Source organism: Lates calcarifer, linkage group LG19, assembly GCF_001640805.2.
Source record: "Lates calcarifer isolate ASB-BC8 linkage group LG19, TLL_Latcal_v3, whole genome shotgun sequence".
Lineage (NCBI taxonomy): Eukaryota > Metazoa > Chordata > Actinopteri > Centropomidae > Lates > Lates calcarifer.
In genome coordinates, this window is record NC_066851.1 from 15,747,843 (window position 1) to 15,765,653 (window position 17,811).

General features: G+C 39.3%; 1 protein-coding gene across 4 annotated transcripts in view; it reads right to left on the bottom strand.

The window, feature by feature from the left end:
* Positions 1-4,301: 4,301 nt before the first annotated feature.
* Positions 4,302-17,811, bottom strand: part of stxbp6 (syntaxin binding protein 6 (amisyn)) — a 60,553-nt gene continuing 47,043 nt past the window's right edge. For 3 of the 4 annotated variants that reach the window (XM_051078008.1, XM_051078009.1, XM_051078010.1), the window contains exons 5-9: positions 17,417-17,547; positions 17,072-17,237; positions 14,158-14,256; positions 8,087-8,244; positions 4,302-6,250 (exon numbers count right to left, since the gene is read on the bottom strand). In XM_051078008.1, the coding sequence (XP_050933965.1) occupies positions 6,227-6,250; positions 8,087-8,244; positions 14,158-14,256; positions 17,072-17,237; positions 17,417-17,547 (578 nt within the window). In that variant the 3' untranslated portion in view covers positions 4,302-6,226. The remainder of the gene's footprint in view (positions 6,251-8,086; positions 8,245-14,157; positions 14,257-17,071; positions 17,238-17,416; positions 17,548-17,811) is intronic. The other variant, XM_018663596.2, reaches the window with a different exon arrangement.

Consider the following 17,811-nt stretch of genomic DNA (forward strand, 5'->3'; position numbering starts at 1 on the left):
ATGAGCAGACCCAATCAATCAATCAACAGTATCGTGAAAAAGCAGCTAAAGGAAAATAAGTACAGGTATAGGTGTAGGTAACATAGCAGCAGCAAATAAGCAGAAATAGCCAGCAGACAGCATGATATCAAATGTAGCAGGACCGCAAAAAACATTTTCTGGTCCATCATGGTTTTCCACATATGTATTCTATGACTGATTGTCGACCATGGTTTGTCGACTCTGTTCCATGGCTGAAAAACAGAATCATAAAATACTGAGGGCAGAAGTAAGGATGCCATCCTGACTGAGCTTGCTTGTGAAATGGTTTATGAACAGCAGAGCAGAGTGAAAGCGTGGGCAGTGCACTGACAGCTTAAAAAGACCACCTCATTACAAACAGTGCACTGGATAGTAGAATAGAGTGTGTCATGTGGGAGTTCCCCAGGTTTGTTCCCCTGGACTAACTCACAGGCTTCGCTTCAGATTACACTGGTTAATTAAGGGAGGTAAAGTATGTAGCTCAGACTCTGTATTCTTATTTTATTTGATTGAATTTCCACAATGACATTGTCCGTATGGTACTGTATTACACTTAAATACACAATTGGGAAAATGATCTGAGGGTTCACACTTTCATGTGACTTAAGCCTTCAACTACAAAATAATAGACACCTCTGAACAGCTGGCTATCAACAGGATTGGTCTCCTTTCATCAACGAATCAGCTCAGAAAAGTTGAGCTGGATTTTCAGCAAATGTTACTGGAGCATTATTAACTCAAAGTGAGATGGCAAGTCAAAACAACTGTAGCCTAGGTTAGAGTTTAAATGCATACTTTAAAAAAACTGTTTTTAAATATAGTGATTAATTTAAAATATTAATAGAAATGGTCATCTCAGAGCACTCTCACATTTTATTAATGGTTCATTTCCACAAAGAACATATAGCTATACTGAGGCAGAGCTGTTCTTAACCATGTGAAAAAGTTTTGCAGCACTTTCTGTTTCATTATTTATTATTTATATTTCACATTTCTCTGAATCACACTTCCCAGAATACCTTAGGGACAAAGGCAATATCTGCTGCTGTTATTAAACTTTGACTTTGGGGTAAAATCAAGTCCTGACTAATAGTACTACTCAGGAATCACTGCAGAAATTTTTTATGCGATAATGAGAAATAGAGGTGCAGTCCCAATTCATTCAGCCTTCTCACCTCTGGGTCTAACTTGTAATTACTCCTGTGGAGCTTTAGGGAGACTGGCAGATTAAAAAGCAGTTGCCTCGAGTCAGTTAGTTAGTCAGGCAGCCACCGAGCCTCTCCTGAAGTGACACCGGCTCTCCGGCTGACAGGAATGTCAATGCACCTCTCAAGGTGACCCATAACTGGACAAATTCTCCAGTCTTATGTTAAGATCACTCAAGAAACACATTCTCATAGCACTGCGCGACACCCACACCAGTGTTACTTCTGTTAAAATACATTAGTGTTGAGATGTTAGTATAAACTACTTAGTTACTTCACTTTCTGTTTTTGTTAATTTACTTGACTTTAACTATTCAAGAGATTTCAAAGGGAAATGTTTTACTTTTGCCACTACATTTATTAACAAACATTTGTTAAAGTTATTTTCCTTCACAGATTCAGGTTGTACATCAAAAACAAATAATAATATTTGCTTTTTCGTTTAGTTGTTTGAATTTAACAACTTGAATAACATCCCTTATATTTTAAAGGACAAATTCTGATTTATACTTTGCTAAACTGTTGTGCTCTGTGTGCAGGTTGGGAAAATGTCTGATGGCTTAACTGCTCACTTGATCAGTCCCACTGTAACTCATGTCCCTGTCAAGACACTCACTGTAGCAATTACTGATAGTAGTAGACAGCTTTCAATCGGTCCCTAATTCACGCCCTCAACCTGCAATCAATTTATACATTACACCAAATTACACACACTGATAACCAGTTCCACTAATCAATATGCGCCTGGGCAATAAAGCTAGCTGACAGTTTATGGGTCTTTCTACAAGGATAGTGCACCCTCCAGTGGTGTCCTCAAGAATCTTACTCTACTTGGTGCATATATGAAATATAAAAAGGCTGTAGCTTAATTTAAACACTCCAGTGAACCAGGTCATAATCTTGCAAATAATCACTTTGCAGGTGTCAAGACCTAAGCCAGGATGTGTGAGCAGAAACCGAGGACAGGAACAGACGCCGGGACCTCCATGTTGCTAGAGCAGGGAGGGAAAGTGAGAGGAGAGCTGAACGATTAGAGGTGGGTTTTAAGAAGGAGCGAGGTGTAATTCACAGGAGTTGGCAGAGTGAGTAATGGTAGCAGAGTCTTGCACAGAGGTTTTTATGAGGTACTTACTTCCCCCTCTGCAGCTCTAAAAGCTATAGATCATGTATATCAGCGCTGCTTCTGAGCTTACTACCATTCTGCGTGCCAGATTGGTCCACATCATTAACTGGAGGAATAAAATACTACTAAGAGGTGCCAAGGAGGGAGAAGATAACATAGATGTTTTGATAAGATTCATTTCTGGTTACTTGACTCTGCTGCACCTTCACAAGTCTTTATCAGCGATCAGCCTCAGCAGCTCTGCCCTCTCTCTGTGAAAACAGTGAATTTCTTTTGAGAGAAATATGATACAAGTGAGTTCTACGAAAATGTACACTACCCTGTGCTGTACGTTCATGATTTGTGTACGATGATGTGGATATGGGTATATGATTTAGGGGCAAACTGAAACAGATTGTTCAAACTAAGCCAACTACACAAAAATCTGGCTTAGAACCAGAGAGATAATAATAGTTATCATAGCTTGGATTTGAGAAATATACATTTCTGATGAAAAGCCTGCAGTACAGAGTGGGGGAAGGGAGTTTGAAAGATGAGGGCCTCCTCCATTTATAGGAGGTTTAATGAAGAGACTGCGTTGAGTTGCATTATGGGAAGAGTAGGATCCAACAGTTTTGGTGCTAAAGACCTATTAGGGAATTGTATGATTTATGACATGATTAGAATGACTCTTGCTAGTCCTTGAGTACATTTTTCAGTCTTTTACAGACAAATATGACAGTATTTAGTGTCAAACCTGCATCAGAAACAGGATAAGTTTGGCACTGATGGTAAAAGAGAAGTGTATTTTAGGTACATGCAGGAACAATGGCAACAGTCTAGATTATTACTGCATGTGGTTATGGACACTCCTGTCATGTGTGTTATATTTTTTGCGTAATAAATTTTGGTGAAACAAACTTTTTTCATCACATGCTTTGTAATATTATAACCGTACAAGGTCATACATACATTCAATTCCACAATTAATCCTTAAGACTTTGAAATCAAAAATGAGCATTGTTGTGTTTTCTAGTCAATCACAATTCAAAGGCCAGTTTTACTGACTGTGTTTAATTAATTACTATTAATATTACTAACATAAATGTAATTATTGTTTAAAGTTACTCATTTTATGAACAGAAAGCATGGCAAGTTACAGGTTCCTGATTTGTATCTGGAGCACAGACGCTGTCTTTTAACTACACCACATGAGGGCGCTCTTCACTACAGCCAGAGCTGAGGCATATGTGCATATATTGCATACTTACACACACACACACAAACACAAACCCACACATACAAAGACACTTAAACTAAAATTGTCAGTGGCCCCTGAATCTGAAACAGGACAATTTTATGTTGGGCAACTATATGTTGGTCTAAATATTTAAGTCAATGAAAGACAGTGAAATGAGACATATGAAATTTGATTTACAGAAGCAATATCATGAGTACTGGGGAAACAAGCTGCACAACATGAAGTATGACGTTTATTACTTTTTTAGTGATGTACAGAGTTCTCTATGGTTAACAAAACTGAGATATAAAAATTCAAATATCACTAGTCAAAAACATTCTTCTACAATAAATAATGTATATGCTACATACACAATGTTTAACTAGTAGCTGAATTTAAACCTGGCTAAACACGACGCATGCAAATAATATTTAATTACATTATGTAAAGCTGTTAAATAACCATAAAAGCTCAAATTACAGTAGATAAAGTTACAAGTAGTAGCCACATTTTAATGTGCAAAATTTGACCAAGAATGACCCTCATCATCTTACTGTCACTTTCCATAACTCTCTTCTGCTGTATGAACACAGTATGTAGTATATCATTCAGTTGAAACCATAACCTTTTTCCTTCATGGATCCTCTGAGGCAGTGTTTCCCTGGGTTGCTACATTAAGCGAGACAATATTAACACTGATTTGCAGACAGAGGTGAGACGCTAACAGCACAAGGCACCAATAAAGAACCATTTTATTGTGATTGTGGATTTTATTTCACATTTGCAGTGTTATCAAGAATTGAGATCAGTGTGACACGAGCATTTGTTGAAGCATGAAGTGAAACTGAGCACATCAGACAGAGAAAAGTATCCTTGAGACAGTTGAGTTTTTGGCAGCTTATCGTTCATGAGTAGGGAACATCCATGTAAGTAAAAATACACAAACGCATCAGTAAGGATGAAGAAAACCCAACAAAATAAATGTACAACTTCTGATTCCATTGTTTGATGGAACTGTTAAAGTTGGTTATAAAAAGGACACTGAGAATAATAGAAATTCATTTTTATAGTGTTTTTTTTTTTTTATTAAAACAATAAACATCCAAAGTGTTAGAGAGAGGAATAAAAGCACACTAAGAGTTAGGCAACTGGAACGTTTCATTATGAACTCAACAGTGCTCTGCGAGATAAGGTTGTCAGTGCATTGTAACGTCATGAATTATAAAATTCAAAATATAAAAAGAATCAAATACATCTTGATTTGGAGCGTGGTATCTTGCCAGTGAGGAAGCCACAGGTACAGGCAGTGTGAGAGCACTGACACAAAAATAAACTACTACACACTGCTGCTGCTGCTGCTGCTGCTGCTATTTGAGACATTTTGTCCTTTATCTATCAGCACACACATTATTATGATTATTATGACAATCCAAATTATACAAAAAGCACAAGGGATGACTACTGAATGTTTAAAGTTGAAATACAGCCAGGAGTAATTTCAAAACATCCCATGTTCATGGGACATATTAGCTCTACAGACATTGAGATAATAGTACTAGAAGAATTATATGTTTTGCTTTTTACAATGCAGAAGCTGGTTTACTGAATTCCCCTCTTTAACATAAATTATTGTGATGAAAAAAAGCTTATTCTCAAAGCGAGTTCTTCAATTACACTTCCAAAAATGTTGGTAGGCAAATGTATTCTATATCGTTTTGGTTGTATTTGAATGACAAACAAGTCTAACAGAGGTCTAAATATTTTCACTGTTGTTGTATATTATGTCACCAAAACTACTCCAGTCAATCTCACCTGCAGTTTATGAGATAATATATTGAAAACATAGTGACTAATACTGATTTGATACAATTTGAAATCATGGACAGAACAACAGACTAAAAGTGTGCAATGTCCAAGAGTCAAACAAGAGAAGGAAACATTAAATTGAAAATGAATACTTTTGGATTTTCAGGTGTAGCATTAAAGTTTTTGCCACAAACATGCCACTCTCTGAATGTTATAGGTTTAGGAGGTGCATGTACGTTTTTATCTGCTACAATCTACACATCCAGTAAGAAATCTGGACTCTCTTCAGGTATGTATGTGTTAAATATTTTGTGTTAAATATTTGCGTGTATAGTGCCACTCAATCCTAGACACACCTGAGAGTGTGTGTCACTCACAAATCAGACTGCACAATCACTGCAGTACTCATAAATAACTCATAACAATTAATAATCTGCAAGACAAGCTGCTCCTGGTCTTGGAGCAATTGCTGATAATGACTTGTCAGCATGTGTACACTCGTGTTAGTGTCTGAGCACATAAAAAGAGGAAGTGTTTTGAGTGACCCTGGTTATCAAATACAGTCATGGCTGTGGCTTGAAACTTTTTTGGGGGGGGGCAAACAGAAACATGAAACATTCTGCTGACAGTCTGAAGTAGCATTGTTTACCTCTCTTCCTCCCCTCTGCTTGATGCGTCACCACCAGAAGATGCACCAGAATACAATAACCCAAAACATTAAAATGTTAACATTGTTAACAAATAGTAATAATATTAGTTTTTAAAAACAATAAAATCTGGAATCCTTCTTCTGTACAGCGACTGGCGATTGGTGACCCCCTCCCCCCGGACCCAGTGGGTTTTGGCAGTGGTCTAACACTTGTGCTTCATGGCAAGCTGTAAAAAATTGGGGTGGGGGTTGCAGGACAATACCGTGAGAAACTCAAGAAGGGGGTGTGAGTGGATTTTTTAAATTACCCTGTAAGCAAAATGCAAGCCAGATAGAAACAACAAGCAGATGCAAGAGGCCGTCTTCAGTAAAATATGGAAGCGAGCATAGCGGTTAATAAAATAAGGAAATGTAAGGTGCAGATTTGGCTGTTTTAGAAATCTTCCACAAAGGAAAAAACAGTTAGGGGATATTTATTACACAGATGCTGGAAGGCAGCCAGGGGTCCTGGTGTTTTTTTTTATTCAGGCAATGACAAGTCAACTTCATTTATCTCATTAACAAGGGCTCCAGTGGGCTCAGCTGGAGGCTTGTTAGAGAGATGACCAGGGCGACCGATTTAATACAAAGCTACAGGGTATGGAGACATAAGGATGGTAGAAACACACATTTACACACACATACACACGCACACAGAGAGCAGACTGAGTATGGGGTATGTTGCTGTAGAATGAGGGGAATTCAATTCTACAGACTGAACAAGTGAGGGCAGTAGAGCAGCATGCAGATATGAGTGGTCCTGAGTAAAACTGAGCACACAGTGAGGCACAGAAATGGATTCACAGAAGCGAACTAAGAGAAAAAGAGACAAGGCCCCTGTCACAATACTGCAGATGGTTAGCTATGATTTAAAGTTATACTATGTGTAGAAACACATGCAGATGACTCGAAAAGTACGAAAACTTAAATCATTCACGACACATCCCATCACGCTGTCCACAAAGTCATTCTCAGATGCAAATACATAAAATCTGTAAATGGCAAACTGCTTTGCTTGTTCTAGGAGGAATGACTTCTTTATCCATTCTTGCCACTACAAACTTCCTTTAACAGGGGGCATCAAACATGCAACAGTATGAGTTTTGATAATAATGCGCAGGACAAATGACAAGTTATGAAGAAAATCATATAAATGTTAATGGCAGCAAGTGAAATGAGAAATGCTGACAAATGAGTGATTCTTCGCAGGGGTTCTACAGTCATTTTCTCCTGAAACCACCATAGCTGAGGCATTTTTCTCTGCTTATCACAGTTTTTGTAATTCATCACGGCGGGGAAGCTCATCTGCGAACAGTGAGAGGGCTGTGCACGGCTCTTCAAATGTCTTTCAATTATCCCACCATCTCTAGTATGGCATTATGCATCGTTCAAAACAGTCATTTTCGGTGGGATGGCTTTACTATCAAAGTGTCAGTGACATTTCACTTTTGCTGGCATGTGTCTAACAGTGAAGGCTATCCGCCGCTGACAGCACAACCATACCAAGCCAAGCTGCAAAGCCAGGGGAGTGTGATGTATTACATGCTATTAGAAAGGCAAGTGTAATGATCACAATCAGGTGTGCTCATTACAAAGCAATCGATTCTTAAATTTGTTTTGCAGAAAAAAAATCATATTATGTTAATAGCCTCATTAAACGGCATGCTATTAGTTTTTCTGACAAACAAGAGATATGGGATAGATGGAGGGTGAGGAAACACCCTATAGAGAACTACAAATGAGAGTGAATGAGGGAAGAAGAAAAAAAAAACTATTATCTTCTCAGAGCAGAGAGCACCACTGCTGAGATGTTGAAGTCACAATGACGCAACTTTTGCAAATATCCTCAGGTTTAAGTAAAATGTTTGATCTTTTGGCTGAACTAGTAATGACTTTAAAATCGTGACTGGATATTCTATAAGAAACGAGGTGGGACTTGACGTTAGCATTTCAATGAATCGCGTTGAAATACATACAGTAAACCCACCCTGAGTTATGTGTATCTTGCTAGCGCATGGGCTCACCTTGTGTGCAGTGACAGCGAACTGTTCAGCACTGTTCATCATGTCTGCGGTCCGCTCCTCAGCCCGGCCTAATCGCTCACCGCGCTCGTTCAGAGCCTGGCTGGCCTTCTGTACGGCACTCGTCACGCTGTCTGCGGCTGAGTGTAGTATGCTGTTACCTGCAGATAAGGGTGGGAGAGAGGAAGCCAGACAGAAAGGCGAGGGAGACAAGTAAAGAGAAACACGAAAGAGGAGAGAAAAGACAAAAGGGGAAAGAGATTGTCATTCCAAACAACAGCAGAGCAGCTGCAACAAATGAACCTGTGACATTAGATGGGTGTAGTCCAATCAGTGACCCTGAGTATTAGTGTTAATGATGGAGGACAAAACATGAAAAAGTAAATGGCTTTCCCATCAGGTGCAACGTGGGAAGGTGGCTAACGAGTTTTCTTCAAAGCTGATTTCAAGGAAAGAGCAAGTGAAATTAACCTTTTCAAACTTCAAAGTATGCAACGGGCAAAACATGCAATGCTGGATTTAATGTCTCTTTTTAGGAGAGTATGTCATTCCTGTTGACATTCAGCACTGCTTTGGTGCCAGACTGATTAGCCTCCTCTTTTCTAAAGTGTAATAAAGAGAGGATATGTGCTTGGCTGCACAGGCAGCCCTTGAGACCCAGTAGTAGATATAAGACAGAGAACACATCTTCCGATAGCTGTGGCAACCCTGCGGATGTTTCCTCTGACAAGCCATTAATCTACCGCACGTCGGGAGTGCTGCTGTTATGCACTATACGCTAACAACTACACTAGGAACAGCAATCTTCCTGCTGCTTCCTCGTTGTTGGCAATACAGTTGCATTGTTCCAGTGGGGTATAATCTGTCATTTTATGTAGATGTACCTGAGGGCAGCACGCCAGTCTGGGACAAATATCCGCATTGTTTTTTAAGTTGTTGCCTACTTCTGACGCAAACTGATACCTGGTTGCCAATAAAAGGGAAGAAGGGACTCAGTCTGTGATCCCAAGTTCCTGATGAGTCTTTATTAATTACAGCAGCACCACAAAGTTCACAACATGACAATAAGACTAAATAAAAAAATGAGTACAGCACAATATTCTACCCAAAGCTAAAATAACACATGGTGCTCTCTGAATCATTTGATCCCTTCAGGATACTGATTTGGTGATGACCAACCCAGCCACCACGGGAGGGTCAAATATGCAGTTTTTAATACAGTATTACACCTGTACCCAACTTTAAGAAAGACACAACGAACATCCAGTGATGAAATAAGACAGATTTGATTCTCTGAAGTCTATACCTTCAGATATACAGTAACTGAGTTTGAGGAGAAGGAACAGACAGAGCAAAGCTTGAAGGTACCAACAGTATTAAGACTTGACAAGCCTGAGTCTATCTTTTCCCACAGGAAACTACGATATAGCGAGTGTATGTCCCGTGGCATCAAGGCAGGTAAGCTGAGTGACAGATAATTGGGACGGCTCCTCTGCAGTGGGTTATATGACGGCCCCAAAAGCAGACGGCGAGGCCAGCTGGTGTTCCCTCAAAAGAAGTTAACTTGATAAAGTCAAAGCAATTTATGTAGAGACACACCCGCGCTGCAGACACACAAATGGACGTATAGCTCTTCATACCCACACCTACGCACAGGAAAGGAAATGGGAAAACAAACCACAGGCAGCAGCGCTCATAGCACATGACAAACACATCTGGACCAATGATGAAATGGTGAAATAAGCCTCACCTGTTGGGATTACTTTTTCATTTGCTCAAACATGAAACAGTCAAAACTCACTCTGTGACACTGCTACAATGTGAATGTAGTATTTAGCTTCTTAACTTGGAACTATGAAGCCCTTAGCAAAGTAAAGTTCAACCCTAATGCATTGCAAATGAGGATTACAGCTTACATAGGTTAAAACACATTCCTGCTCTATTTCTGTCTGGGAAAAAAAACATTTTCTCGTAGTGGCTTTAGGTCTTCACTAGAAAGGATAAGACCTTTTCACCTTCAGACAGATTCCTCTTAATCCTCTACTCCTGCGGGGGTAACCCGGGGAGTAATACTCCCATCATCCTCGGTATAACCCCCAACCTCACAGCCTCTCCACACTGTACAGGAGAACACACTCCTTTATTTGTCAGCACACCATTTTCCTTTCTCTGGTGCCTTTTCTTCATTCTCAGAGATCAGTGCCGGGCTGCAGCGTGGGCTCCCCCACTGGAGAATGTAATTACAGAAAAGGCAGGGTGGAGACATTCTGGGGAGCTTATGAAAGGGGCTGCTGCATCAGGAGCTGAATGAAACATGTGTAGGAGTAGATTACGTTACATTGTGCCATCACTGTGATCCAAACTCTGAGCCTTAGTGTCTTTTAACTTAAAGTGGGAGCTAATCAGCCATCGCTGTTATCAGCAGGGATAACAGAAGCTCTTTTATGTTACTTTAGGGGTTCACTGCTATCTATTCAGTCTGCATTTTAATGAGGTAGGAGTTTTTCCCTGTTATGACACTGATGTTGCTTTTTTGTGAACTTACATTGTTGATTGAGAACAGTACAGTGCGAGGCCGAACCTAGTACATCCATGACACACCTCTCTCAAAAATGCAGAAGGAATTTTGTTACCATACCACATGATATCATCATAATAAGCCAGACTTTCATCAACAATGGAGAACGAACAAAAAGGCAAGTTGTTTTCCGGCAACAAAATATTCCAGAAAATAGGAACTACGAGCAAAGAATAACAAGGAAGGGGAAAGATCATTCCAAGTCGACCCCTCCTTTTCCAGTTCTGCTGTAAACTGTAGATTACAGGCTATAGTGCTACAGGGCTAAGAAAATAAGCTGATGGTTATCAAGAGGAACATGTCAGATACACGTCACCAGATGCTGACAGCAAAGTCACGTTTACTCTCAAAGCATATGGGATTGATTAGACTGGATGGTTGATTTCAAGAACACCTACACAAATAGAGATCCATGCAAATAACATACATGTTACAGCGCCTTTAATGTTTTCATTCTGGCAGCATACATGATCATGTCATCACTGTGCTAGGATAATGCTGTGGGGTATTATATGAGTGGGTGTTTGAAGGGAGACAGTGTCTTACAATAATTTCTTTTAAGTATTAGCGAGTACATACTTATCTACACTTCAACAAATTCTATCAAAAATTCTCCTTATTAACCAGATATTACCAGAGGGGCTTTAAGGCTGCCGTTATCCACCCAAAGAAACATGAAGCATTCTGTCAAGAATTTCTGCAAGTGATCCCAATCCTACTTTGAAGTGCACGGTAATTGCTGTTATTTTCAACCTGGGCCCTCTTTTCCCAGTTTCTGCTATTATGAGATACGAAATATTAAAACATTTCATCACTTATTTTACTGTAGATTCATGTGTTTTCAGTTCACAGAGAGGACATACAACATAAGATTTTCCTCATGTTCATGAGGAGTTATTATGCAAACACAAAAACCATTATCAACACAAGCAGTAAGGAAGATCAGTGAAAGGTTTTTTTATCTGATCTATTCACAATAATACAACTGTATTTGCAAAAATATATTTTAAACTGATTAATTTTTAATTCATAAAATCACAATCATATCTGTGTGTGTTTCAATGTGTTAAACATTTAGAATCACAGGCATAATCCCATTTTCCTCCCTCTAGAAGATATCACAAGATGGAAGACAGGCAGCCAGAAAAGTAAACATAGAAGTGAGTGAGGAATAAACTGTATTAAATATATCACGCATCATAACTGCTGGTTTGTGACAACTGCTCCACCTGAATCACAACTGTATTCACAATTTGACTGTTATTGAGAGAAAAGAACGGCTTTTCATTTATTTTTAAATTCCAACAGACTGAAGTTTGTTTTGCTCTCTGTGTGTGACAGCAGCACTGGTGGAGGTATAAAGCTATACAGTTAGCAGGTGACATAAGTGGAACACAATAAAGCATCATGGATGGCATCAAGGTTCCTTTATTGACTGTGTGATCTGGTATTCTTGACAAGTTTTCTTACTTAAAAAGATTTAAAAAGAGGAATTTAAACAAGTCTTAGAAAATCTGAGACATATCTGAGTTACTTACGGTTGTTATGGTATACATGCTATTTTGCTGGGTTTGTTTCCTATTAATTAAAAACAACAAAGCAAGGCAAGTTTGCAATAAATAAAGCAGTGACTCTTTAAGTAACTATGCTGCTACTTTACATTTCAAATGGATTATGCATAGAAAATGGCGTATAAAATAAGACAAACTGAAGCATTGGTAAATGTAATCACACAGGCCTAAAGACAGTCATGCTGCTCCTGCTGAAATATAAACCCCTGCTGCAGTTTAATTAATGCAAATCTTGACATTACCCGCAGCAGTATAATGAAACTATAGCAGAGGTTCAACCAGGAAGGGCTTCTCCTCCGGCAATCCTGATACACACCTATTATTTCTCTATAGCCTTTTATCCAATCACTTGTCTTCACTTTCTTCCTGCAGTTATTCCTGGAACAGTTAATTCTCTCATTCAATGGTCATTCCCGAACCTTTTATGTAGGGCAGTTCTCTCTATGTATTTCTCCCAAATCATTAAACCATCTGTGCATTTCCCTCTTTTTCCGATACCACTCCCTCCTAATGAAATCTATACCATATATACACTCTTCCGTATATGCCTATCATTATATAATTGTTTTTCAGGCCTCATAATTCTGCTCCTCCTCATCTGCACCACCACAGGCATCCAGGAGTACTACGGCTATCTTCGATTCAACATAAACTCGATTGCACTCTCACTCAGTTGTTAATGTAAAATGTGTGATCCAGCGCTGAGGTTTACGACAAATGATCCTATTATAAGTTGTGATAAGGTCATTAATCTTTATTACCTTGTTGATCCCTCCTGCATGAACTCTATTTGATTCACTTTTAATGCACAGATGTATGTGTCCTACAGATACTTTATTTTGGATGTGAAATGCTTGAAAGACTCCAACACCTTGGTTATCATCTCAGAGAAAAGCAAGGAGATCAATCTGCCCCTTGATAATTTGCCATGAGATTAAAGCCTTGACCTCGCTTGCTCAGTTGGCCTTTGGTCTAGTCACTATCATGCTGGTTCAAAAGGCTTCAACATGGCACTCAGGACACTAATGGGTACAAACATGGAACATTCTGTCCTAAATGTACCTCAGAGCACAGTCACAGAAAAATAGCTACTAGGTATTCATGAACAGCCCACTCTTAGTGGCTTTAATCAGCAGATAAATGTCAGCATCACACAATGCATTAAACTGCTTCCATCATTATGGCCTTGACTAAGCTTAAATGTTATTTTATGAAATGTTGCACAGAAGTAGAGAAAAGAAGCAAACTATCACTGTATGATCCTTGCATGTCAAAATGTGACTTATCCTCCACACTGTATCACTGAGTGACCTGCACACACAGTGACCGTGAGGGAGGAGGACAGTGAAAATAGCTCACATAACCTTTTAATGCAAACTAAATCCCTTTCAGCATGTACTCAGCCCTGTGCGTGTGTGTGTGTGTGTGTGTGTGTGTGTGTGTGTGTGTGTGTGTGTGTGTGTGTGTAAATGTTAACTACAGTATTGCCCTAAAAATGACAACAGGGGTCAGTTAAGTCCCTGACAGCCAGTGGCATACCCACAGTTCAGAAGTTAGGGGACAGGCTTCAATTTAAACAAATGACCCAATTTACTGTAGTCAGATTTTCAAGTGTATCTGCTTTATAATTCTGCTTGAGACCTTGCTGTTGCCAATACTGTGGTCAAATGTCTGATTTCCAAATGCAGAGGGGACATATGTCCCATATCCTACATCTGCTTGCAATGTACGCCATGAGTTACTTCTGAAAGATAACATTGTCTCTTATCAAAACTGGCAACTATTGGAACTCATCACTTGTTAGCAGGGGATATCTATTTTTAACTTTGTATACCACCTTGACTTCCAGTGGAACTTTGTTCTTTTTAGTAGGGGATATAACCTTTTAAATTTAGTCCAAGTAGTGTCATGTATCATCAGCTTACCTTGTCTTAGTAGACGACCATGGTGTGCAACAAATTCTTTCCTCATTGTGTTCATAAAGACCTTGCAACGGAAAATGACTGAATCTACAGCTTGGTCTTCTGTGATGAGAAAATATTGAAAGTCATAGTCAGCTTTGATGCTCAAAACATGATTATAGTTTTGACATTAGTCAAGAGGGGTTATGATTTTTGGAATGTGAAACCATGTTAAACACTCAGGGGCTCGGTTCTTTGTAAATGTCATGCAACTGTGAAACTGGTTACTGTTTGTTTATCTGTTGGGTAAAATGTAGGTTCACACACTGAATAGTGTAAAAAATGGTATTTCATGTTAAGAAAGTGATGCATTAGTGAAAAAGGTTTTAGCCCATATTTATGCAATCTGCTTATTCACTGCTTATCAGTCTTAACCCTAACTCTCCCCAAGAATGAAAATTCACCCTGGGCATTTAGTCTAAACTAGAGCGCAACAAGTTTGCCTAATGTTGAGGGCTTAAGAGCATCCACTTAGTCTCATGGATTTAATTTGAATCTTCAATCAAACAAGTTTTATTTAAATGATTCTGCATATCAATAACAAATCCTCTAAAAACTCCAATTCATTTGCTCTACTATATACTCTATTTTCACAGTTTGAGACTTAGAGGATATCACGTGATGATTAAATGTTAATATTACCTCACTAATACATTATATGGATAAGATGGCTGCTGTTTGCAGTCTATTATCATTTTCAACTCAAGGCTGACAGGACCTCCTGTAGTAACATGTAGTTACCATGGGAAAACACTGCAAGATTAAGCTCAAGTAAAGAACAAAGATGCTGGCATCTACAGGCCACTGATAATATTGTCATGAGAAGCTTTAACATCCCCAGAACATATATCAGGAAACCAAAAGCCATCCCCAGAGATTTGTCACTTGGCAGTAATATCACCTTCATTCATCCTATGCTTGTTATCTTGAATGGCAACACATATTTGTATTGATTCCTCTGTGCATAACCATGTTTATGTGAATCTGTTTTGATGTTCTCAAGGGACTGCCATCCTGGACCGTTTTTGCAGACAGAGTCTCCCACAGTTATGGTCCCACACCTGAGCAGCGTCATGATTTTTGTTTTGCACTGGTGTGAGACTTAAACTGGAGTGGACAGAGTTGGCAGGAGGCTGGCATCCTCTCTGTTCCTCCTGTCACAGAGTATGTGCTCAACTGTCAACTTTTTCATCCATCAAACACAGCTTCCTCTACACACTGGGAGCCAGGAGTTCATTATCAGATCATCACCCAGATGGACTTCCAGCATGGTGTCAATAGCCAGATCAATAGCTGATTCTACAAAACTAGGTTTGGCTCTTAAAAATGTCATTTAAAATAGGACTTTGGTTTTGTCCATAAATTCATTAATAGTAGAAGCATTTTGTGCAGTTAAAGTGTAATTTTCAGATTTACTGGAGGCGTGTGGTTGATATGCAACATCTGCACTCCATAATCCATCCTACTCTAAAGACCCTTAGGTTCAGTGCTCTCCGGGACACCACTACCTTCCCACCTACACATACACAGACTATAGTATGCACCAGGGGCAGTTTAAGTGAGTTAAATATGGACATGAGTTTAAGAGTGGGAGGGAGGTCAAGGCAACATAACAGAATGTTGAAGAGGATGGGCAGCTTTATCATCAATGGACAGATAGTGGGTTCCCACACATGTAGAGTAAGAGAGAAAAGGAACAAAGGAAATTTGACAGTAAATATAACTTTATACCCATACTTGACATAGTTTCACCTCTTTGAAAGGTAAAGTATGTTGAATAATACCTCCCAAAACTGCAGGTTCCTCCAGAAATCCCCCCAAAAAGTCTATTTTTTGCATTAAGCGCATCATGTGCTTTCACAAAGCACATGTTCCCAATAACAAGAGTTGCTAAGCTGCCATTATTCATTCTGTGGCTTGCAGTAAAATTTCATTTGTAGTACAACACTTGAAAGTTTAAAATCTGGCAAAGTGAACATATTTTTTGTTTGTTTTCTATTTCTGGTAATTGAGTCCTATAAGCGGGGCAGATAGACAACCTGCAGGCGGTTATGGAGCTTCCATAAATAATTGCATGAATAATACAACAGGTTGAAGGGTGCTCAAAGATGAGGCTTGGAGGTAAACAGATCAATATCTGATCAAGCCCCACAGGATGCTGCATTCTCTACTGGGTTGTAACTAGCACCACCAGAACTCTCCACCTCCTGGGTAAACAAAACCATTTGCAGCAAGGAAATGACCAATTATGTGGTTTTACATTTGCATTTTACATGTGCACAATGTCTGGGAATTGGTGGTGTTTTGACTTGTTTGATCAGCCTGTCTTCACTTATTAGTTGGACATCAAATTAATGTTATTTTCAGAGGGAAAGGTTAGCTTTCAACTAACTGCTTTTACACAATCTCATGAATTTAATATCAGTGTCAAACAATAATTAAGCAGCTCTTACTGTGATGTTTAATGTTATTTTGAAGGGTGGAAACCAATCAAAAATAATGAGTCTCAGAATTTAGGCATTTAGGCAATGAAATGTGTCAACATCACATAAATTAGGGAAAACTGTTATTTAGTGTTGTATTTCTGTGTGCCGTAAAACCAAAATCTGTGTCAGATGCTTTGAGTCATGGCTGATGTATTTTGTTGGACATCCTCATTGACCTCACTTCACCAGAGCGATCAGCAGATGCTGTGTGCGAGGAATAAGCATGCATTTTCATACACACCAGGTGCTGGTTGTCATCATACATAATCAGATTCAGGCTGGCTTACAGCACAGTATGACAGCAGCGAGTGTGCTATCAGCAGAGCCACTGCATTCTGAACAGAAATGTTAACAAAGAACAGTTGGCAGAGCCTTTTTTAAAACTGTCTTACCCCCCAGCAGTTTGGACTGACAGTTGACGAACTCCGGTTTCCGTGCCGAGCTGTGGCGCTGGCAGGTGTGGTGAAGAATCTGGATAAAGGTGCACTTCTCTCCTGCTGAACCAGCAACCCACTGGTCAAAAGCATTATCAAACATCAGGTCAAACTCTGGACAGTCCTTGGAGAGAATAAAAGTGAGGGAGACATGAGTGAGAGTGTGTAGTAAGGGAAAAGAAATATCTTAACTATCAGCAGAAAAAGTTATTTTGTATCATTGCCTATGTTAACCCTGAAGTCTCCCATGGCTATATCAACTAAATAAATACTACTGAGTGAAGGGAACTAGAAATGACATACTTTGTTGGGGTCAATGCCGTTGACCTGCCGTAGCTGATCAATTGTCCACTGTGACCTTTTTATGAAGGCAGAAGATCCTTGAAACTGCTTCACCTTAGTGATGGATAAGTGGGAAGGTTTCTTATTCGTCACTGTGGAAAGAAAAACAATATGACAGGCCAGATAAGAACAATTATCAACACCACAACCAGTGTGTGAGGTTTCAGTGTAACTTCCCCTATGTTACAGATACACTGAGAAAGTCTGGATTAGGATAAATGGTCAGTTCAGGTCACAAGATGAGGAATATTTGAGTCAAGCAAAAGCCACAAGCTTCTTGCTGTGGGCGGCAGAAACAAAGGGAGCCATTAACAATGGACATTTCACTTTTAGAGCCAATAGCAACAGAGAGCATG